Source organism: Simochromis diagramma, unplaced genomic scaffold (genome assembly GCF_900408965.1).
Source record: "Simochromis diagramma unplaced genomic scaffold, fSimDia1.1 OVJJ01000361.1, whole genome shotgun sequence".
Taxonomy (NCBI): Eukaryota; Metazoa; Chordata; class Actinopteri; order Cichliformes; family Cichlidae; genus Simochromis; species Simochromis diagramma.
The window spans coordinates 10,386,707-10,410,377 of record NW_024386860.1 but is presented as its reverse complement, the minus strand read 5'-3'; the positions used below and the strand labels follow the sequence as shown (position 1 = coordinate 10,410,377).

The 23,671-nt window shown below is 38.6% G+C and overlaps 2 protein-coding genes across 5 annotated transcripts; one reads left to right on the top strand and one right to left on the bottom strand.

The window, feature by feature from the left end:
• Positions 1 to 77: 77 nt before the first annotated feature.
• On the bottom strand, positions 78 to 7,944 carry etfb (electron transfer flavoprotein subunit beta). Of its 2 annotated transcripts, none has more exons than XM_040030443.1 (7): positions 7,846 to 7,944; positions 3,212 to 3,370; positions 2,752 to 2,910; positions 2,573 to 2,635; positions 1,826 to 1,984; positions 1,419 to 1,630; positions 78 to 693 (listed from the first exon to the last, which is right to left on the bottom strand). In XM_040030443.1, exons 2-6 carry the CDS (start codon positions 3,314 to 3,316, stop codon positions 1,460 to 1,462), a joined length of 657 nt encoding a protein of 218 aa, XP_039886377.1. In that variant the 5' UTR covers positions 3,317 to 3,370; positions 7,846 to 7,944; the 3' UTR covers positions 78 to 693; positions 1,419 to 1,459. The 2 variants fall into 2 exon arrangements, with proteins under 2 accessions (XP_039886377.1, XP_039886376.1); XM_040030442.1 differs by lacking the exon at positions 7,846 to 7,944 and adding an exon at positions 4,744 to 4,996.
• LOC120732673 (upstream stimulatory factor 2) lies at positions 7,938 to 23,671 on the top strand. 3 transcript variants are annotated; one of them, XM_040030439.1, is made up of 11 exons: positions 7,938 to 8,048; positions 8,521 to 8,561; positions 8,790 to 8,896; positions 10,012 to 10,131; positions 11,358 to 11,511; positions 15,491 to 15,578; positions 17,876 to 17,914; positions 19,980 to 20,038; positions 20,396 to 20,490; positions 20,620 to 20,748; positions 21,610 to 23,671. In XM_040030439.1, exons 1-11 carry the CDS (start codon positions 8,014 to 8,016, stop codon positions 21,697 to 21,699), a joined length of 957 nt encoding a protein of 318 aa, XP_039886373.1. In that variant the 5' UTR covers positions 7,938 to 8,013; the 3' UTR covers positions 21,700 to 23,671. The 3 variants fall into 3 exon arrangements, with proteins under 3 accessions (XP_039886373.1, XP_039886374.1, XP_039886375.1); XM_040030440.1 differs by lacking the exon at positions 17,876 to 17,914; XM_040030441.1 differs by lacking the exons at positions 7,938 to 8,048; positions 8,521 to 8,561; positions 8,790 to 8,896 and adding an exon at positions 8,913 to 9,867.

Genomic DNA, 23,671 nt, shown 5'->3' with positions numbered 1-23,671 from the left:
AAGCTACTGTAAACTCAAAGGAAATGCCAAGAGACCAGACACAGCTGTAGATATGAAAAAGACTGGCTGCTTTATTGTTATTGTGATGTTCTGTACAATCAAAAGAGAACTTAGGCGCTTACGGTAAAATTCCAATTTAGGATCACGTTCCCCTGCTCATACTGAGAGACACCGTCTAGTCAATCCTTGAACTCAGTCACAGTAGTCAAGATATTAATGCTAGCAGACATCTTCAAATCAGCATGTTGGGTGGTTCTGTATTTACATACATCATTTACAAAAATTGCACCTCTTAACATGTCTGACTACAGATATACAAGAATTAACAGATGAGGATGAAGCAGCTGAAATGCATCAAACTGGTGAAGTTTGGGTACAGTTCAATACAAACAGCAGCATGAGTGATGGGAAGATTCTGGGTTTAAATTACTGCATAAACACCGCTTTTTATAGCATTGTGATATAATGAAACAAATGAACTACTCTGCAAGTTCAAATGCATACACAAGACAAGATGATTCTTTTGGGCTTGTCTGACTGCAGGACAGTGTGTCTCAATATTTGTCCACTTCTATCAGTACCTCCCTGCATATCCTCAGGAGCCACAGTTTCAAACAGAGGGATTAGACCAACACATAAGCTTGTCCTGTGGTTGGGCTTATGTAGTTCAGTCTCGTTATTCATTAGAGAGTCCTGCAAGGAGAGAAAATAACATAGATAAGTAATTCAAGACAAGAGTAGCAATTAGCATCTTTAATTACTTTTTCTTTAATCGCCACAAGACACACAATATCATTTGCCATAACAAAATAAATGTGACTTTTTTTCCCCTCAAAATGAGATGAGATTTTTATAAAAAGGATAATAATCCTCTACACAAACAATTCTATCATTCATCACAAGAGTTAATTTTACTGCACTCTTAAAAATTGTAATCAAGAGGTAGATATAGGTCTATTGTGGATAATTAATTTGTGGTATGCAATTTTCTTTTACCAATTCATTAATGATGCATTGTTCCTTTTCCCAGAATACCTTAAAATTAAAAATACTCTATTAATCTCTTTTTGTAAAAAAAGGCCTGTTATAATTACTTGATATAATAAAAAAATTCATACCTTTTTTCAAACAAATATAGTTTAGAGTTTGCACAGAAATATAATTGTGGGATTTTTAAGATATAGATACAGGTGGAAAGGTCATAAATGCATGAAACCTATTAATACTAATACATGGGATCACCAGCCGAGAAGATCTAGCATACGTTGCTGAGGCACACTGGCAAGAGGAAAGAAAATGAAAATAGCAGGTGAGCTAGAAGGTGCTTAGTCATGCCAGAGAAAATGACCCTGATGTCTTTAAAAATGTAACTTTTTGCTCAACTTTCTGATGAAAACTATTAATTCACTGATACTCACCTCTGTTAGGTTCTGCACTCCCAGCTTATATGCTTAAGCCTCTATACCCTCCCTGCCTCTTTCAGTTTGACCACTAGGTCTTCCACTGTCTCCACCTTCATCCCTGCCTGCCTCTGTGGAGGCTCCTCCACTTTCAACACCTCCAACCGTGAAGTCACGTCCACCCCCAAGTCTGCAGGCTTCACAGTAACAATCTTCTTCTTCTTGGCTTTCTGAAACAAGTTATGCACAAAGGGTGAATAAAATAATTACTCCTCTTTTTAACTACTTTATAGCAGGTTAGGTCTTAAAGGTAAACCCAGCAATTACAGTCAGAACCTGTCTCTAATCTTGTCCCAGAAATCAGCAACATGATCTTAATGACTTTTTAGCATCTTTCGTTTCTGAACATCATTTCAGCTGCTTACCATGATATTAGGCAGTGTGGCATATCTGGGGGTGTTGAGTCGAAGGTCTGCAGTGATCACTGCTGGTGTGTTGATCTTAATATGTTCCAGACCACCATCGATTTCTCTGACCAAATTAATCTTGTCTCCTTCCAAGGACACCTCTGATGCAAAGGTACCCTGCAATGTGAAGATACGTATAATTTCACAAAATAAATACATTAAAAAAAATTCACAGTAGGATCTCCCCTGGGAACTGTTCCTCTATTTTCACCTGCTACCCATTATAGGGGACTCAGTTAATGCCATCTGCTGGTTTGCTAGTGTAACTACAACTACAAATAATCTTGACTACAGGAGTAATGTATGTAACCCAAATTTATAAATAATTTTTGACATTTACATTACAATGTCTGTCTATCCAAGTGCCCAACCTGGACACTGTAAATAAGATTAAAATGCTCTGTTTTAACCAGCCAAAGGAGAACTTCACTCCATCTATCCAGGCAGCCTTTGACTTTGGCTTTGTTGATATGTGCAGGATTACTGTGGATCTTACTGACGCAAACTAGCGTTTACCAACTTTGATAAGGTTAGTGAAGGCTATTGGGAACAGGAACATATCCTCTTATCTTTACTGCTATACAACACCCACGAAGAAACAGAAAACACAGAAAATCTACAAAAAAAGAAAAGAAAGAAAATAAACTGATACCTACATAATTATGGGGTCAAATATCTCAGTGCTACTATTTAAGGTAGTCTTACCTGAGGCCAGTCCAGTAAAGCTGCTGTCATCTGGCCAGTCTGATTGCAATCATCATCGATGGCCTATGAAATAAACACAAGCCCTTAATTACTTAACAGCAGTGCAAGTATTCTTTAGAGTACGCAAACTAAGAACGCAATTTGAGAGAGTGTGAGGAAAATAAACTGAAATCTTTAACCTGTTTGCCAAGGAGAATAAGCTGAGCATCCTCCTGTTTGGCAAGAGCTGCCAGGATCTTAGAGACCTGAAGGGGTCCCAGGTTTTCATAGTCTTTCCCACTCACATCCACATGAATGCCACGGTCAGCCCCCATGGCAAGGGCAGTACGGATGGTCTCCTGAGTTAGAAAAAACACATGTAAGAGAACTTTTCTTTGGCTTGATGTTTGATGACAACCCTGAAATTATAATTGTTGATAACCTTAAACATATTAAAAGTACATTTATGTTAACATCATAATAATCACTTTCTGCTTACTGTGAGTCTGACAGGTTATATGCATGGGATTTCAAAAGTTCTTTTACATGTAAAATAATACACCAGATAGATATCTATCTATCTCTCAACTTGCAGCAGCTCCAAAGAACTCCAAAAAGCAGTTAACTTGCTAAATTACTGTCTCGCCCCAGCTCATTCACCTGCGACTGCTGTGGCCCACAGCTGACAGCCACAACCTCCTTAATAAGCTTCTTCTCCTTCAGCTTGACCGCCTCCTCTACAGCAATCTCACAGAAGGGGTTCATTGAGTGCTTAACGCCATCTGTCACCACGCCAGTGTTGTCTGGCTTCACACGGATCTGTGGAGAAACAAAACAATAACACGGGGTCACTACAGAGGAGCTAAATTAAAGAAACCTGTCAAACACAATGACAGAAACTTAGAAATGAACCGAACCAATACAAGGTGTTAAAAAGGTAAATACATCTAGTGATGGATATTTAAACAGATTTAATGTAACTGGCAGAAAACCTTTAACTAATCTTATCTTTTTAAAAAATTGGTCTGAAATAACCAATTCTGACACCACTGGCATTGATGTGCTACTATAATCACTTCCACTCTTTTGGAAAGTCACAAAGGTAGCACTGTGGCTGGCACTGGGTAATAAGGCCTTGCTTTGGAGCTGCTGCGACTTCCATGCCAAATTGAGAAAAAGTATATACATCTCAAGGGACTGGGCAGGGTGTTGAGGAAAAGGTCTTCCACAATTGTGGCCAGGATATTTGCAGTATATTAATGTTTTTTTTATTGTCATTGTATGACAATAAAAAAAACATTAAATTAAATTAAAATTAAAATAAAAACATTAATAAAAAAAATAAGAAAAACCTAGTGGCTTTAACATTTCTGTGAATGGACCCTGCCATAAAGTCAATATAATGCAACTTCACTTATACAGAACACTTACCAGTTAAAAATTCAATTCTTGCAGTAATCAGTCAGTCATATAAAACACGAGTGATAAAATATAAAATAACATAAGAACACTTAATCTGACATTGCAAGCACGCGTGGGCATTTCCCCAAACTGCACACAATTTAAAATGGGAAAAAAAATAAATAAAGCCAATGCTCTGAAAGTACTGACCTCTTCCTATCAGACCGCTGAAGATATAGTAATCATAGTCGCTTTAACACTGTGCGGATCCTGCTGAGAGCAGCTCAGGCAGGACTGTTCTTGCTGCAACATACACCAGCTAGTATTGCTTATTGATTATGGTGCTGTACCTCAACTGAAGGGTAATGTTAAAAAGTCAAAAATATTCCCATTTGAATAACTGTTCCTGCAACATACACGCCTGGCTTACAAACTACTTTAAAATTTGGGAAAGTCACTGCCCAGTTTGCATGGAAGTTATGCCAGAGGTTCAAAGAGACATGTTATACAACTTGCAAGAAGTCGTTTGCTGCCCTGCTAAACACAAACTCAGCTTCTCAGTATTGTGCATTAAATAAATGAATACATGAATTTGGCTAGAGACAAACAACTTATCTGTCAAAATAATATGACCGGTCAGTGGTGTGGTGTGGTGTTGCTCTTGTTTCCACAACCAACTGACGATTTTAGGCTAACATTAGCTAGCAGAGCACAGAATGTCAAATAAGTGAGCAAAGAAAAATACCTTTAAAATCGCGAAAGAAAATAGGTAATTTGACCTAAGATATTACCTTAACTGCATAGTCAATGACACGCTTAACTCCGACGAGAACACGGCCAGACATTGTAGCTGAAACGTTTAAATATAACAGACAGCTAGCGCTACACAGTCACCGCAATGAACCTTCACTGAAGAAGCAGTCGGAATTATTTCAGGGTGAAACCAGAGGAGAGACTAAAGTGACCGCCCCCCCCACTCTAGCCAATGAAATGTTGGCATTATCCAGCGTTGTAGGTTACGATTGGCTGTCGTGTGTAAATTGGTTGCTAAACTCAACAAAAAGTCGCCGGTCGCCGCAATTTTGGTGATTGAATAACAGTTCGAACTTACTGCGATTGTTGCTGAATGACACTTATATCACTTCCATTACTATCGTAATGAATATCTTATTGATCAACTTGGTTAAAATGAGTGAATTACGATGAACCACATACGAATCACACGGTGCCCCACATATCTATGTAATAAACAAAACCCAGAGAAGAAGAGTTCCGCTTATATGGGGCAAAGGTCACGAATAACAGAGCGACATAATGACATTCATATTGAGTGTCAAAAAACGTTTTAACTCCACCTGATAGACGATAAGTCAGTGTACTCCTAGTGCCAGTCCCTGGCTAAATGGGTTGGGTTAGATCAAAAAGGTCATTCAACATAAAGTTTTACCAAATCAAGCTTGCGGACCATTAAGAATGCTATTTACATGCAGGTTGCCATCAAGGTGCCAATAGAAACTGTGCTACTAGTGGCCGGAGACAAAGAAACAGGAGAGGGGAAGGCATGTTCAGAGCCAACAAGAGAGAAAGATAGGCGGGAATGAGTGTGTGATTGTGAAAGCGAAAGAGCTGGCTGATATAATGAAGCGAAGGAAGGTAGATATATTGCGTTTAGAGGAGACCAGGTGGAAGGGAACGATGGCCAGACAGATGAGGTCAAGCAAGAGTCTCAGTGGACTATAACATTATAGTCTTAATGATAAAATTGTGAGAGAGTAAGGAGCAGGTGGAAGAGAGCCTGGAGAGGTGAAGGTCTGTTCTCGAGAGAAGAGGAGTGAACGTTTATAGAACTGAGATATAATATGTGTGTGAATAGGAGGAAAACAGGCATAACAGTGAAGTTGGTTGAGTTTAAATACCCAGGGTAAACCCAGTATTGGCATTATGGATAAGCCTTGGGGGTCCAGGCCTGCCCACTAAAGCCACTATGCCACCTCAGTTAAATTCTGCTAATAAACTTGAATTTATACAATTTGGTAATGAAAAACATAAAGACCAGTACCATCAGTAAATTATTGCATTGCAAACTCAATTTAATTATTCAGTTCACGGCAGTTTAGTAATTCTACGGCAATCATGTTAACCAGGAGGACACTGAGTGGATAGGCCTATGCAGGTCAGACTTTGGGAGGTACTTCTCATGTCTGTCTGACACCAAGAAAGATCATTCATCAGCTTGTGCATTTGGTTTTAAAGCATGACCCTATAAGAAATCTGCAAAACAAATGGAAATGTGTTGAGGATATGTGCTCATCTGTCCTAGTGGATGGTGAGTTCACTGATCCCCCTTTGCATTTAGAGAAAATCTAGCTCCTGCTTTGTCTCTTATAAATGGCTACATTTCTCTGTATGTGTATTATGTGTGTACAGCTGTAAGTATGTATAACATGTATAACGTATGTATAACGTATAACATAATGGTGATTAGTGACAGAAGGATAGTAGCAAGAGTGAAAATTTACAAGTAAAATGTATAGTTTGGAGATGGTAGCACTGGCAAAAAGACAGGAGGCAGAGCTTAAGATGCAAATATTTACATTGGGAGTGACCAAAATGAACAGGATTAGAAATGTGTACATCAGAGGGACAGCTCAGGTTGAGCGGTTTTAGACACAAGGTTAGAGAGACATGGCTGAGATGGTTTGGACATGTGAAGAGGAGGGATAGTCCATGCATTGCACTAGGATGCTGAAGATAGAGCTGCCAGGCTGTTGGAAAAGAGGAAGACTACGGAGGAGGTTCATGGAGTTAAGGAGGATATGCATAGGGTAGTGTGGAAGAAGAGGAGGCTACAGATAGGGTGAGAAGTAGGCAGATAGTCTGCTGTGGGGACCTCTAAAGGGAGCAGAAGAAGGAAGAAATATGTGTGTCAGTTGTAAGTTTATCGTGTATCAGGTTGAGTTAAAAAGTTAGAAAAAAAAACACACACACAGACAAAATATTCAACTGTTTTAGCCTCCTACATATGGACATCACATTTTTGGGTTGTCTACCAAAATACAAAATTTGGCTCTTCAAGGGCCTGATATCCACTTACGAGGACATTATACTTGCCACTGTTCTATCGAAATTTAAAACGAATGTCCTCATATGTGGATCTTATTTTTCTCAGAAACAAAAATCAGGTATAAAAAAAATCACGTAATTCTTTGTTTTTACATTCATCAGGTCCCAATCAGCCCAAATAGCAAAGATAAAGTAAAAATGTATGCCATGAAAGATTTCGTTTCTTAGGGGGTTAATATGTATAATATAATATGTCCAGTGTTCACTGAAAATGTGTTATTAGCACACTTGTTTTGCTTTACTTTCTTTCTTTCGACTTCAGTTTGTTTTGTTTTTCTTCTTTTGGCCCGCAATAATTAGTAAAATCGTGGAGGCAAAAATAAAAGAATAGTTTGAAATAATCTTCTAAGCTTATTTTGCTTTTTGTTATTAGAATACACTTAAATACCACTTTGTACGCAAGTCTTGGTGTTAACGAAGACTAATGCGCTCATAAATAATAACAATGTGGCATTAATACCTTGCTGGTTCAGATCTGAGCCAGAACATCGTGCCACTCTCTCGCGCATTAATAATAATTTAAAAAAAAAGCTACGTGCATAAGTTACTTGTGGAGCCTGTTCGTTACTCCCAGGTCACCGACAGAGAAGCTTTTTGTTTGCATTTTAATTGGTTTGCAACACTCAGTGTCTTCCCCACGCTCTAGCTGATGTTAATTCGCACTTTTATGGTCACCGGTGGGGGTGAGAAACCGTAGCGAAACGTTATCGACCGTGGTCCCCGGCAAGCAGCAAATCCCTCCGGCGCGACAGCTGATCGAGAGGAGTTACCTCGCATCACCCAGCGACAGCAGCAGCGGCCTCCATTTTAACTTCGACACCGAGCCGTACCTCACGTGTCCTGGGCTGTCTCTCTCACATGACCCGAGTGTTTGTTCCCGTGATCAGCACTTCCATCTCCGTCTGTGACACCGAATATCACTTTTTATTTCAACACTGATGGATATGCTTGAACCGAGTCTGGACACCGCAAGGTAACTCGGTCAAAATGGCTAACTGAAACAAGCTAGCCGCAACATGCTATTTCACACAGCTAGTTTACGACGCTAACCAAGGCCTTACTTATAAAGTGTTGTCAAAACGAATTTAATGTGTAGACTACAGCTAAGTTAGCAACACAGGTGGACAACTCTTTAAGCGGTATAACTTAGTTATATCCAAGAATAGTTGTGTTCATAGTCAACAGCTAAGAGAGCTTAAGCTAGCTTTTAAAACAAATAACTATTCTCAGCCACTCTTGGTAAACCAAGGGCAGTTGCTGTGCTGTGTTTTTCATTATAATTGTCCTGCTGGCTGGCTGACTTCCCAGACATCACTTGCCACCCCTTACGGTGAAGTGGAGGGTCAGTTATTACTTTCATTTAATACATTGATATATAATTTTCACGAACATTAGCTGGTTGCGTAGCTTCTAACAACTGAGGTATTTCTGTATCCGCTTTGCAGCCAAGAAAAACAAGAAGAGGAGGTTGTCCAGGGATCTGAAGGTAAGGATTTATTTACTAAGCTGTCTTTGATCGCACTGTAGTTTTGTGTGCGTACACAATACTTTATAAAAAAAAAAAAGCCACAAGCTCTTTCCTCAGTACACTTGCTTTTCTTTATGTGCTGCAACATTGAGCTTCGTTATTTGCAGCTACACTCGGGGCTTGTTAGCTGTTTAGTTACTTTTTCCATTCTAACTCCTGTTTCTTTATCCCCCTTTTCCCTTGAAGACGGAACAGGAGAAGAGCAGACAGCTGTTACAATAGCCAGTGTACCTCAGGCTGCAACATTTGGTGACCATAACATACAATATCAGTTCCGCACCGAGGGTGGGCAGGTAAGTAGTTAATGGATGGAAGTGTGGACACTACTGATTGTTGCTGTTTAATACCCATTTCAGAAAGAGTCTAAGTGTTCCTAATTGCATAAGGGCCTAGACAGTTAGAATAAATTGCCTCTGTTTAGCACTTATGAGAGTACACAAACAGCACAGAGTGGATAAATGTCCATGGGGTGTTTGTGCAGCACGATAATTACCAACTGAGAACTCTCAGCTGCATATTGATGGAGGTGGTTGAAAAGATGCTTGGACATATGGCAAACAACAGTGAGTGATTATATATGTTGAAGAACCATACTCCCGACGACAGTCCTTAATGTTTAGGCTTACATTTTCTTTTTATCTGATTGTTTTTCTTTTTCTGTGTGCTTTGACACCCTCCTCTATTACAAAGTCAGGAGGAAAGCACTCAGTAAATTCCCTGAAGGTATCAATGTTTATAGTCTTTTTTTTTTTTTTATAGCCTCAAAATTGACTGTTGACCTTTGTACAAAAGTGTCTCCTTCCTGTTCACTATGTGGTTTTCACACCACTGTTGGTCAGTGGTAAACAATGGGTCAGTAATGCCAGCATATACACTAAAAAAAGGTATTGTGACATTCATGTTGGTTTACCCTTACTGGGTGATTTGCGCTGGAGGAAATTGAGTCAGTGATCCATGTGGTTCAGGCATAAACAAGACTAGTGTGAGCAATCATGTGATTTCAGTCTGGTCTGGGATTGGCATGAGACTGCTGTCACATGTCAGTCAGGAGGAAAGTCACATGATAGAGGGATACAAATACTGATTCTTCGAACAAACAAGCTCATTTTCCTTGCTATTTAAAATTAAATCAGGCGCATTCTGAAGCGTAAGCATATTGTGGGATGGTGAGATCAATGCACAAGTGAGGTTAGAACTGTAGTGTCAGGATACTAGGCTGAGCAGTACGGAAGCAACAGATATGATAAACAAATCAACAAGTCAGGTAAGGTGCTGTTTTATACACGGTATGATTGAATAATGCAAAAAAATACATAGAGTAAGGATGTAAATGGAGAAGCAACTAGTTGCTCTCTTTGTTTTCTTCTTATTCTCTCTTTTTACCCACATTTCCTTTTCGTCTGTGCAGGTGACGTATCGTGTTGTCCAGGTGACTGACCAACACCTTGATGGAAGAGATGATGCAGGAGGAGCAGTGAGCGTTGTCTCAACAGCTGCATTCACCGGGGCTCCTCAAGCTGTGGCACAGGTATCAAAATTTTACACTTTTGAATGGACCAAAGGGAAAGCACTAGTAGTTTAAACAGTTTTTTTAAAGCTTGCTTTCTTTATTTACGTGTTAAAGGATAAGGTGGAAGTTAATTTCTGCGTATTTCCATTTGCAGTAGTCTCACTGAAAACAACTAAAACCAGTGTTATTCTAATTTCTTTTGTTTCTTTGTACACGCTTGTCATGTTTTAAAACATCAAGTTTACAAATACTGTTAAAGACATGAAATATATCATGGATCAGTATATACATCTATTGGCTGAAAAGTAGGTATATGAAGTTATTACTGTCTCAGTAATATTATTTTAGCTATAAATTATGTCTGACAGTGCAGAGTGTGGCTGTAAGTAAGGCACACAGCCATGCTCTTGTGTTGAGTCATGTTTTTTTTCCCCGCTTTATGTAATGTTTTATGCAGACCAACACTAACAAAGATTGCTGTCTATGAGTGAAACAAGATGGTGTAACCAGTTTTTGGTTTCAAGCTGGTAAAATAGTATCAACTTGCAGAAAGGTGTGTTGTTTTGGTTACTCCTAAAAACAATTATGCTTATTAGCAAATTGTGAACTGTTGTGAGTACTTTTGAGTACACAGATAAAGCTTTTTGCTTTATCTGTATATATAATTCAAAAACATAAAGTTAAAAAAAAAAAACAGTGTTGTATATCTATTATTATCAGTTATTCTCACCAGTTTTCCATATCACATCATCTCTACTTCACCGATTCACTGAAATTGCAGCAGCGGATGTAATTTCTCTAAGCTTGCCAAGATGGAAAAATAGTCTAAAGAGTGAATTGTGTGCCCGAATATAATATCTAGTCAACACAAAGTGAGTCACATAGGTGTATAGTTTCAATGTGTGTAGTGCCAATAGTTGTTGCACAAGAACTGCAGTAACAGTCGGAGCACAGTTTGAGCTAAAAATATGCAATTTTTCTAGCAAGAACAGACCAAATTTGTTTTCATTAGTGCTATACTGATGGCTTTACTGACCTTGCTATTATCCCCGCTAACAAGATCACTGCTGCTTCTTTGCCTCCCTTTATCCTAGCTGTCAAATGGAACTGTGTCTTGCTTGGGGGGGTTTAGCAGGGATACCAATATTGAGTCTGACAGAGGATGAGGTGTGCGTTTACCTGCTGTGACTGCTCCATTGCTGCTTGTTCATGGCTCTCCTCTGTCTCTCTCTTATCTGTCACAGGCTGTGATCCAGAACCCTTTCAGTAATGGAGGAAGCCCAGCAGGAGAGGCAGTGGGAGGGGAGACCCGCTTCGCTTACTTCCCTGCAACTGCGGTGAGCGACGGGACTGTGTCTGTGCAGGCCGCCACGGACCCCACACTCACACAGGCAGGGGGTGAGTCAGTTCTCACACCTAATTTGGGCTGGGGCTTATCACAGTGCTGCAGAGCTAATTAAGCTATTATTTTCAGTGACAAACAGAAGTGTGTTTTGAAGTACCTTAAGGAGAGAATAGCTGTCCTTTTTTTTTTTATTAGTGAAACACGATCCTGACAGTTTGAGCTGATAACAAAGAAATCAGGGCCATTTACAGCAGATACAAAGAATAAGCAATATATCTAATCCCTTCCTGTTGAGATAAATTATCTATGCTGAGCCTCTAAATATCAATATTTTCATTCTCTATGTAGCTTTTATAAATAGATTTCCTCACCAGCTTGGGTGACTAACCCACGAATCCCACTGGTGGTGCTTTATATGACAAAAGCGGGTGAAGTAATACATTTTCAATTCATATTTACATATGTTCACTAACATATATTTGGTGAGGAAGAAGCAAAGCAATCCAAAGATGATAATGACAATTGCACTTGCTTTTTTATATATATATATATATTTTTTTTTACACATGATAAACCTAAATATGTGTTGCAGAATCAATTTGCTCTGTGATTCCTTCCCCCCCCCATTTGGATATTTTTGATCAGTAAGTTATTTTAAAATATAATTTATGATGCTGGAGAACGCAGTTTTCTCCAACTGTGAATCAGCAATTTTTAAGGGTCATTAGATCTTTATTAAAGTTGTAATAATTATGAGAAATATTTTAAATTGCACATACCCAGCAGCTCATTTTAATAATCTGTTTCAGATTCCTAACTTGGTAATGTGATGGAAACATTTTTTGCCATGACTAAAGTTTGCCTCCTCCAAGTCAAATATTATCAGACGCCAAAATTAAATTTGCCATGCTTACCATGTTTACTTGTTTACTTCATGTCACATGTCTTCCTATTCTGCTTCTCTTCCTCTTTCCTACCATATGCCATCATCTGGCTGTACTACCCGTCCTTGTGGTTTTATGCTGGTTGTCCAGGTCAGGCTATCATTGGCTGAAGCTGTGTTCACTGAGCGTTGTAAGTGCTCAGTTGACCTAGAGAACAAGATCTAGGCTTTAATGCCTTTTTTTTTTTTTTTAAACTAAAAAATAAACAAAACAAAAAACTGCCATCTACCTATTATGGATTATTCTGCCATATCTAGAGCTAGCAAGCACACTGTTACTGCTGGCTGGCAGTTGACTGTTGGATGGTCATTATTTGTCTTCAGGATTGTTATGAAAGAGTCGAACATTGTGGGTCTCTAAGGATTTTATGTAGGAGAATGTACAGTCTGGACAGGAGTTATTGTAGGAACTTGTAATTCATCACCCAGTGTTCCTGCTGCTGGCAGTGCTTCTTGCTGTCATTTTGGCCCAGACTTGGGGTCTAAAAATGCTTGAAACTGGGATTCAACGTATCTCCAACATAAATCTATAGACCCAAGGCTGAAAGAGACAGTTCAAGTGCCACATTTAAGATTTTAGCCCTATACCTCATACGATATCATATTGTCCACAATAATTTTGGTATAACTATTTGCGATACATAAAAGTGTCTCGTCTTGATAAATATAGCATTTATGTTTGCTAGGGTACACAACAAGTCCAAGCATGTCTTAGACTGAGAACTACATGTCAGCCTCCAGTGATGATTTAGTGACCAATGCTTTGCAAAATACACAAGAAAACAGTTCACCCTAAAAGTAGAAACAGCAAATTTGTTTAACCACTTGAAGCAAAGGGCATACAACCAGGCTATGAAGAAGATGCTAGCTGACACAAAAATAAACAAATGCAGCTATTACTCTAGTTGCATTTGGTATGACTGGAAAAGCAAGCATTGCATGAAAATTACTCATGTGTTACATGGTAGAAAAGTAGGGCACTAAGCAGTTGTTTAAAAAGCTCCAAGCAAAATCCAAAATTCTGGATAAAAAATATTGTTAAATTTCAATTTTATTATGTACTCTTAACTTAAAAATGTAAATCTCTTTTTGTGCGTTGGAAGAAAAATTCCACAAAAACCATTAAATGTAACTCCCGCTCATTGTCTCACTTACCACTAATACGTATAATAAATTACAGCTTTGTAATTTAATAAACTGGAATTACACAGTTCCACAAAAACAATTAAGTGTAACAGTGCAGGCTGCTAAAGTGTGGCTGGTTTAAGTTGCTTTTTTGTTAAACTAAAATGTTAGGCAGTTATATTTTATTTTACCTAAAAGAAAAAAAGGGTGGAGAATTCCCTTCATTTTGTTTGCACTAATAAATGCTGCTGCCTGCAAACTGCAATCACCACTAAAATGCTCAATATTTTTCTTCTGTGTCATCAAAAATAACATTTCCTTGAACTACTGTGATATCATTTTGAGGCTACATCACCCACCCCTAATATCCAATGTGACCTTACATTATGCATTGTTTGTGTCTTCTTGAGAGAGATGGATACTTTGGACACATAGAAATAAGACAATATTTTGCTGACTGTAACATACATATGGATGTATGTAGTAGTTTGTGGCAGCAAAACTACACAAACAAATAGCAGGCACATGGCACTGAAACTTTCATAGTAAAAGAACAAAAAAATGATTTACTTTTTTCTGTTATTTTGTAATCCAACTCATGTTTATTATTTAAAAAACACAAATGAAATGGGTTTAAAACCCCACCTGAGCACCTGAGCTCAGTCACGCTCCAGTAAAACACCTATGTAGAGGCACATCTGGGGTCACACAAGGTCATTGCATTGATTCCTTAAATCATTAGGTTTCTTTGATGTAGCTCATCCATTGCTAATTACAGACATAGCTTGTCAAGCTCATGCAGCACATCCACACACACACACTGCTTTTCTCTCTCGCTGAGCATTGTGTGTCTACTTCCATCACATGACTTAAACCCACAGAAGTCAGACACCCTTAAGGCCATATCAGTTGATGCACCTCAGCTGTAACTTGTATAATAGGCTCGGCTAGGTGCAGCTTTAAGAGTGAGATTGGAGCCAAAGTGTTAATGCAGTTTGATATAAAAAGCAAAGCACTTAATGTGCATTGAGCATCTTAAAACATTAAGACGTGGCCTCATTCAGAGGGAGCATCTGCAGTCTGCTTTAGCAGCAGATTGGAAAGCCAGAGTGCCTGGTTAAAAGACTGAATGTACCTTGCTGTTTTCATCTGAGAAATACTGATTTTCTTGTGTGTTTTCTGTTAGTGACTGATTCTGCGTTTTAGTCCTTGATCACATTCTTTGAAAAAGAAATAACTACAGGCTGAATGTCTGTGTCAAGACCTGTTATTTGGGAAGGTTTTCTGTGAGAGGACCTTCATTGTTTGTGAATAGTTTTGTTTTTTTTTCGGGTTTTTTTTGTGGCAGAAAATTGTGTTGCTCATTTTGTTTGTCAGGCCAGGTCTGCCATCTTGCTGACCCAGATGACAAGATTAGGTGGCTTAAGATAAAATAAGTGGATTTATTTCTTGATGATGTTTTGGCTCTTGAATGAATATGGTATGGATGAGTAGTGTTAGTAGAATATTCTTCTGTCTACATCTTAATTGTACATGAGAGTTGAGCCTCTCATGTACAATCTGTTTCTACACAGTTGCATCCTTACAAGAAATTTCGGGGTTCCACTTTGGTAGTTGGCTTAAGGATTTCTGTGTTATTTTATCGTTGTGCCAGATGTGGCTTTTCTCTACTTTCCTCCCACAGTTTAATGACATGCACGTTAGGTTAGTCGGTGATTCTGAATCAGTCGTAGGTGTGCATGTGAGTTTAAATGGTTGCCTGGCTCTTTGTGTTAGCCCTGTGTTGAGCTGACGACTTGTCCCTGCCTGTTGTCCAATTTCAGCTGGGACAAGCTCCAGCCACCTTCCCCTGGATCCTCGTTGGATAAGCACTTAAAAAATTAAATGAATCAAGTCAGTCTTCTGTGAAATGTTGAGCTTTCTTACTCTTCATTGTTGACTGATTACACCTGTGCCTTCCACAGGTCAGTTTTATGTGATGATGACCCCTCCTGATGTCATTCAGACAGGCACACCACGAACCATTGCCCCACGAACACAGCCATACCCTGCGTAAGTATCATCTCTGTCATCTGCTGTTTGTGTGATGGAAACAGTATTGCCATTGCAGCTTGAGACACATAAAACTAGGCATGTTTTAATTTCAGTGGAGTTTAAAAGTAGATTTAATGACAAAAGCTGTTAAATACATCTAATATCATAATAATAAAGTTACTATGATAGGTTTCAGTTAATTTTGATAAGGGCTTTACGCATTTATTGCAGCAATAAATGATTTGTGTTTAGCAGTGTGGCTCTGCTCTCTTAATGCTTCAGAGTGCATCTCTACAAAACATCCTTTCAAGAAATGGTATCCATCAGTCTGAATTAGTACTGTCATAACAACGAGGGCATAGATTATCATTAAAAGATAAATATAACAGCAATATAAAAAAAAAATTTGCACTTTTTCAAAAAGCCTCTAAGATTGTGATGCATTGAAAAGGCAATAAAAATCAAGTGAAAAGCAAAACATTGAAAAGAGTGATGATAATAAGACAGCACTGTGAGCAAGGAGAAGAGCTGCAGCTTTGTGAGCTATGTTGTGTGTGCATAGACTGTATAAAAGAAGGATCTGTCTTTCCAGGCATAAAACAGGACTCCAATGTGGAATTGACTTAAACCTATATTCTTTCTAATGGCCAGCAGTGAGCGACCCCTGTGGTTACAAAAAGAAGCCTATGAGAGACAACCCTAGTGCTCTCCAGCAAACATTTTCCTAATGAGCTTTTGGTCTTAATTGCTACTTTTAAGTCTTATTTAACATAGCAAGATGTTCATTTTGTGAATTATCATTCCTGTTTTAAGGTATACAGTAAAGCAGTGTATGTTTCAACCGTGTGACTAAAAAGGGTTGCTACTGTGTTGGTTTTGGAGTCAGATCTACCCCTTTCTCATACATCTAGTTTCAAAAAGCCAAGATATTGATCTGCAAAATGCTCGAATCAAGGTGGCAGAACAGAAGCTAAAAAGTGAAAGGGTGAATATGTCGTAATAAACCGTTTAAAATAGTTTCCTAAATTCAGAATTTAAATGAGATGTATTTTCAAAATCAGTATTTAGCACGCTATAACTGTAACTGCTAATGCAAGAGGAGAGTGTAGAAGTAGAGGGGGTTAAACTGCAATGCAGCAGATTGGAATGATGTTTTAGTAGTAATCTATCTGAGCAAAAGAGAATTGTCTCATATGAATGAATGTTCTATTCAAACATGACTGAAAGACTACTGTGACGTCCATTTGAACAACTGCGAGGCTCAAATTTCTCAGCCTTGCTGCCACTGCTGTTTTCTTTTACTCAAGGCTGTTTTTCTGCCCAGGTAATCTCTCTTGTGTTCACCCCGAGTTCATGGTTATGATTGATTTTTAAGGATTTCTTTTTTTCTCTTTTTAGCACATGGTAGCCACACATCTTTTTTTTTTTTTTTTTTTTATATATATAAATCTTTTGAACTCTCATACTGTTTATCGCTAAAATTCACAACATGCATTATTCTAATCATGCATCAAAGGGATCCATCTCACACTCTCCAACTGTTAGCCACATGCTGGTGATTGCTGTTATTAAGATCATCAGCAGGCTCACCTGAGCAAAGGGTTTTAATTTTAATTGCATGCGAACCAAGCTGGTTTTATCCTACTACTGATTTTTATTCAGAAAAGGGAATTTAAACAAGCTTTATTTATTTATTTCATGGTTCATTTGAGTGCCAAAACATACCGGCACAAGAGCCATAGCCCTGTGAGATTCAAGGCTCATGAATGTCGGCTAGGTTTTTTTTTGTTTTTTTTTTGTTTTGTTTTGTTTTGTTTTTTTGTACCCTGTTTGGTACGAGCCAGTTTTTTGCCTGGTTGGTCACTTAAAAATTAACACATGACCCAATATCAAATTGAGTTAGCTCCGGACCTAAGTGAATATTCCTCTGATTTCATCCAGGCCTATACTTAACCTTTAACTCGTGAAAGTGATTGGATTGTCGTCAGTCAGATAACACTGCTATAAGGAGTAGCAACCAGGATACAGCACTTTATCTTCTATTTATCTTTTATCTAAGCTGTTTTTTACATTTCATTTCTCATTTATGTATTTATTTATTTATCTATTTATTTTTCCAAGAACTAGAGATTATTTTTTGTTCTTCTGTTCAGGGCACATTTAAGGGGAGTTGTGACTTATTGTACATGAATAATTTATGATTTTCAGTGACTTCAAATAGAATTATATTTACATGTAAAGTGATGAACCGTGACGTTTTCGTTGGAATGTGAGCAAAGTGAATGAAAACTACCCAACCTATCTGCCATTCACAGAGATGAAAACGAGCTGCTGCAACATGAAGTTTTAAACTGGTGAGGACAGTTTCCACATTTCTCCCCACTCCTCTTACAGCAAATGAACTAATCAAATTAGATCACAAGAAGCAAAGAAGCACACAAACCTCTGCCCTTCACTTTTCTCCACCCCTCCCTTCCTCCCTGGTGATTCTCCCTGCTCTTGATGTGTGAGACACAGATGTAGCAATTTTTCAGTGCTGACCCTGATCCATTGTTGTTAGTACTGCTTGTGGCAAATGTATTTTTCCATTAGGACCTAGAAATCAGGTCATTGTTCTCCATCTGGAAACAAATGGCTCACTCCACACTTTTATTTTAGTATAATTTTCAAAGTGTCCTTTGTTGTAGCCATTTGAGTTTGGTTCTCTTTCAGCCTAGTTTTAAAGTTGGTCATAAAACTATATGGACAGCATTTGCTCTTTAAGTGCATTTTGTTGATATGACAGGGCTATTGAGATAAATTGAGCCAATGGAAGCCATGTGCTTTCACTTGGAACATCTACTTTCAAAATAAGTAGTTATTTGTGACTAACTAGCTAATACTCACAAATTTTTGTGCTCATTTTTTTTTGAGACAATGACAGTAATATACACAGGATCTTTTTTTTTTTTTAAATGTAATTATTATATTATTATTTTTTTTTTTTAGAATTATTTTTCTGAACTCATCCATCGAGGTGATCTGAATCTCAGCCTGCAGTCTCTTGTTTTTCACTGTGTAATTTAATGAAATATTGTCAAGGCCATGGCTTGGTGACATAAAAGTAAAACTTTGGAAGAGGGTGGAGAGTGGAGGTGCATTGGTAAATGATTACATTTGTCATTTTACAGATCAATAAAAAATTGTGCAGACCTTTTTTGTTTTATACATGCTGTATTCAACATATGGAAAGTCTTCTACCAGAGGAAACGTACTCATAATTTTTGGGGTTTCTCTGGCAGCCTTTACTCTCGGGGGCACTTAAAAGAGGTGTGCAGGGAAAAAACATTCCTCTAGGCATGTACATTTAGTTATTCAAACCGCCATCCACATATTTTAACACTTTGCCTAAGAGTACTGTTTGAATGCTGAATCCATTATACAGCTGAAATCCCATTAAGATGTGTTGAGATACATGTGAGAGAGCCGTTTGGCTTGGCTGACTATCTCAAACGAAGCTATCAGCAGTCAAGTTGTGTTGATTGGACACAAATTCTCTGCAGTAGACTAGAAAAGATTTGTTTTAAGGCAGACAATGAAGACAAACAACCTCATAGGTCATTTATTACATCACACAAATTGCAGGCAAAATTGCAGTGGCAATAAGGAGTAGTTTAATTTATTTTCAGAATTTTGTAGTCCCCGGTGTTCAATTAGTGAAACCGATACTTGGTTGTACAGCTATCAACCACAGCTTTAAACCTAGTTGAAAGGAATAACATTGATTACCTTTTTATAATGTAATGCTCTGTCAGGACATCCCGGGTCCTGCCTTTTATGTGGCAGGTGCCTTCAGTGTACACTAGACCACGTTTGATTATGTGTGAGTGTGTTATTGGTCTCTTCATGCCATGGTGGGTGGTATGATAAGTCTCCTTGTCACGTCTCTGAGACTTAATTAACTGAATCCTGGGGGAGGTTGCAAAGACAAGAGACAGTTGTGTCATTAGGTGTACACCACAACTTTAGTAAGCAGCATCTGGTTTTCTACAGTGTTGTAATTTTACAGCATAATAAAGCATTGCACTTCCTCCAGGCCACACCTGGGAAGAGGACAGCCAGCTAAAGTAAGGAGGCTAGCTGATTCTCAGTATTCCAGACAAGGCAGCTTGGCTCAAGGCTGCAGGCGTCAGGACTGCATATGTGACCTCATAGGGCTGTGCATCATTTAATATTTCTACCAAAGGCACTAACCATCTTCAGAGGCTCATTTTAAATGGCAATAACAATAGGCTTGAATTTAAAGATAACAGTGAAGAATGGTTTTTAATAGGCAAAGGATTTGGAGGATTGGATTGGATTTGTGTCCGATTGTATGGAGCGCAGAGATGGGAGATATTGTAGTGTATGAAAAGTGTTTTATTTCCTGTCTATCTGCAGGAAAATGGATGGACCTCGAACACCAAGAGATGAAAGGAGAAGAGCACAACATAATGAAGGTGGGTAATTAGTCATGATTGTGGCTTTTGATTTCATCAGACGGTCTTAACACAATGCCGTGTGGTGCCTAAATGGAACATTTTTTGATGAAAGAAAATCACTAAGCCCTCTCAAAATATTCTGTTAAGAGGAAAAAAAACAGCATATAATTTTGACCAGCCACTAGAGGTTGCTGTTGAGCTGTCAAAGTCAGTCAGGAATGTCGGTACTGACGAGATCCGGCAGATGAAAACCTTGTTTTGTAAATCAGAATGACCTGTGATCTTTTATTGTAGCTTAAATTAGAAATCTGGAAATGTGGCTCGTATGCATATACTCCTTTTAAAAACAGTTCTTCTTTCATCTCTGTTCATCAGTCGAAAGACGGCGAAGAGACAAGATCAACAACTGGATTGTCACACTTTCCAAGATTATCCCAGACTGCAGTATGGATAGCACCAAAACCGGAGCAGTAAGCAGTTTGTTTGTCTTCTAAATTTGCGCTTGACTCATTAATACTCTATAAAAATTATATTTATCACAATAATTATATTTCTTTCTTTTTTTTAAAAAAACTGTGACAATGCCTCTGTATTTATAGAGCAAAGGAGGCATCCTGTCTAAAGCTTGTGACTATATTCGTGAGCTGAGGCAAAGCAACCAGAGGCTGCAAGAGAGTCTGAAGGAAGTGGAGAGGATACAAATGGACAATGAGTTGTGCAGACAGCAGGTATGAATATCAGTCTTTGCTCTAGGCTGCAAATGGGGCATCAAGCGAAGTTTCCGTGACTTTGGTAATGTGTAAAGAAGGGCTATGAATGATAATTCAGAGTCCTCCTTTGAGGTGGTTGGGTGTAGCATATAAATAAACTTGCGCATAATAAGGCCGGCATAGTGGGCTTCATATGTGGCTGTGAAGATTGCCACTGCATTGAATAGATTAGTTTGCTTTATAATTCAATGCAACATTCTTTCACTTAAGTCTCAGAAGCATGAAATCCACCTAGCCCCATATGCATCTTCATTTCTCTGAAACAAACCCCCTGAGACTTCAGGCTGCATAGCTGATCATCACAGCCTGACAAAGTGGATCAAAGAATTTGCACTCAGATAATGAGAAGTGTTACCTGAAATCAGTGCTTTGAGAGACTGTGGGAATAATATACACAGGGGTTGTGTGAGAACTAAGTGCATGCTAATGCACTCAAAAGTATTGTGAAATCTTGCAGCTCTGAGTCTCTTGCTTGAATCTTGGGTCTGCAAGCGATTCAGTGATATATTCTTATTCAGATGCTCAAAACTGAATATCCTTCCTCAGTCCCTCAGTGGGGAGGCAATGAATTCAGGATTCGCCCAGGGGAAATGTAGCAGAGATGACATACCTCAAGATTTGATAATCCAGTTGGTTGTGGGCATCGGTGTCTTACAGGGTCTACACACACTGCTCTCTAATCTCAGGGATTGCATAGTCCTGTGTATACATTAGTCAGCTCTTAGTTTTCAAAGGAAAAAGTTTGGTCAGTAAAGTTAAGGCTGTATTTTGCTGTGGAGAATGTTGTGGATGATGCATTTTTTTCTTCTTTGGTTTAAGATTGAAGAGCTGAAAAATGAAAACGCATTGCTCCGAGCGCAACTCCAGCAGCACGGCATCGAAATGGTTGGAGAAACGCCGCCACAGTGAATGAAACCAAAAGAGCAGCACAGGGCACACCCACTCAGACATATAACTGACACAGTGGGAAACAACGCAAGAAAAAAAAAAACCAACAACAAAAAAACGAGAGACTTTACGGAGAATCACTTTCTTTTTAGTGAATGCATCCTCCCCTGGGTTCCCAGGTTGTGAACCCTTCACTAGCCGATTTTGGCTGCACTTGACTTTTCCAATCGTATTGAGATAACCACCCGCTGCAGCTGAGTAGAAATGTGCTCCAAGAAAAGATGCCCACTCACCTTTATCAGGGTGCTTTACTGTAGGACTAGCTATGAAAGAGACCCTCTGCTGCCCTTCTTTATTTGTATTTATGTAGCTTCATTCATGGACTACGATGTTTGTCAGTTATTTCTTTCCTTTCCAAATCCTTTCCCCCGTTATTAATTTTGACTTACTTCATGCTTTTATTCTGTTTGTGTTTTTGAGTTCTGTATTAATATTTTGTTTTTAGCCCCTTTAATTTATTAGTCTGCTTGCTGACAGAAGCCTTGATGGAGACCCGTTACGATGAAATTTATGCATCCAGTGAAGCCGACATCAAAGTATGAAAAACATGATTCTACAGACAGAAATAATGTGACACACATAGCTTACCTAGACCCAAAGACAAACAAGAATCTGTGCTTGCTGATGATTCTGGGCTGATTTATGTAAATATGGCTTCTCATGTTTTAATACAGATGTTACAGAATGTTAAAGCAGATTATCTCTGGGAGTAAACAATCAATAACTCATTAGTTCCATGCTGGCAATTGTCAAAACAATTACAACAAAGTGTGTGCAATCTATGAAGTTCAGTTTGCTGAGGCTAAAATGTGGTTTACTTGAAGTGTTGGGCATTTGCTGGTGAAGTGGTATTTAAATACAAAGTGAAATGATAGAATGTGGAACATGCAGACACGTCAAACTTCATTTTGTGGAGAGGTGAGCGGGGCAAATCCCAACTTTTGCCACATAATATTTAGGTACTGTGGGTTTTGTTTTCATCCTTTGTCGTGTGACTTACCTGTGTCCCAGTACATGCAAGAATAATCCCCATGTTTCATTTCAAGCTGTTTGCTCTATTTTGGTATTGCAACACTTCAAATGGAGCTCAACGCACAAGGGGGTGGGGGGCACCCTGGAGAGCAGTGCTCAAAGACTTTGCTCACTATAGAAAATGAGTACACGGAAATTCTGTGTTGCAGTTCTTAGTTGAGCGTGACTCATTCTCTACGAAAAGACTAAATAGTTTGCATGCGGGTAACTTGGAAATGATCTTACATATTTCTCCACCCACGCAGGCAAACAATAAGTAAACTGTAATTGGTTGTACAAACAGCAAAAGGCAACATTAATGTTGCTGAAGGTTTTGTGAATGAATATAAATGATGGTTTTTTTTTTTTGTTTGGTTTTTTTTTCCCACTTGGGAAAATGTGAGTGGAAGAAAGATGTCAAACTTCACTTAATAGAGCACGATTGCTTCTCCTTGTATCAACAGCTCAGGATCCAGCAAAGAAAAACCAACACTCAGACCCCTGGCAACATCGGCTATCACATTTTAATATCTCAGACTTGCTTGTGCTTTTAAAAGTGCTGTTCTGCTGCAACAACTGGATTCAAACCTGGGCGATATAGTGCAAGTGTCTGGTCTATCAAATGAGGCTCCTAGCCAAAGTCGAATGATAGATGTTTTGCAGTAGATTTTTTTTTTTTTCTTTACACCTCAGTGAGGAGAGACGTGAATGTGAAGAAATGAGTACTGCTTAAAAGATGGTTGATCAGAAATCAAAGGTCATTCGTGGCTAACTTTTTTTTTTTTTTTCTTGCATTTCTTTTTTTGAAATGGCAAAAGGAAGAAAAAATCCTCTTTTCCTCTGTGTAGCAGCCTCACTGTTCTCAGGTTAGAGACATGTTTTCTAAGCAAAATGGTGGAAAATAAAACTTTCACTATCTAAA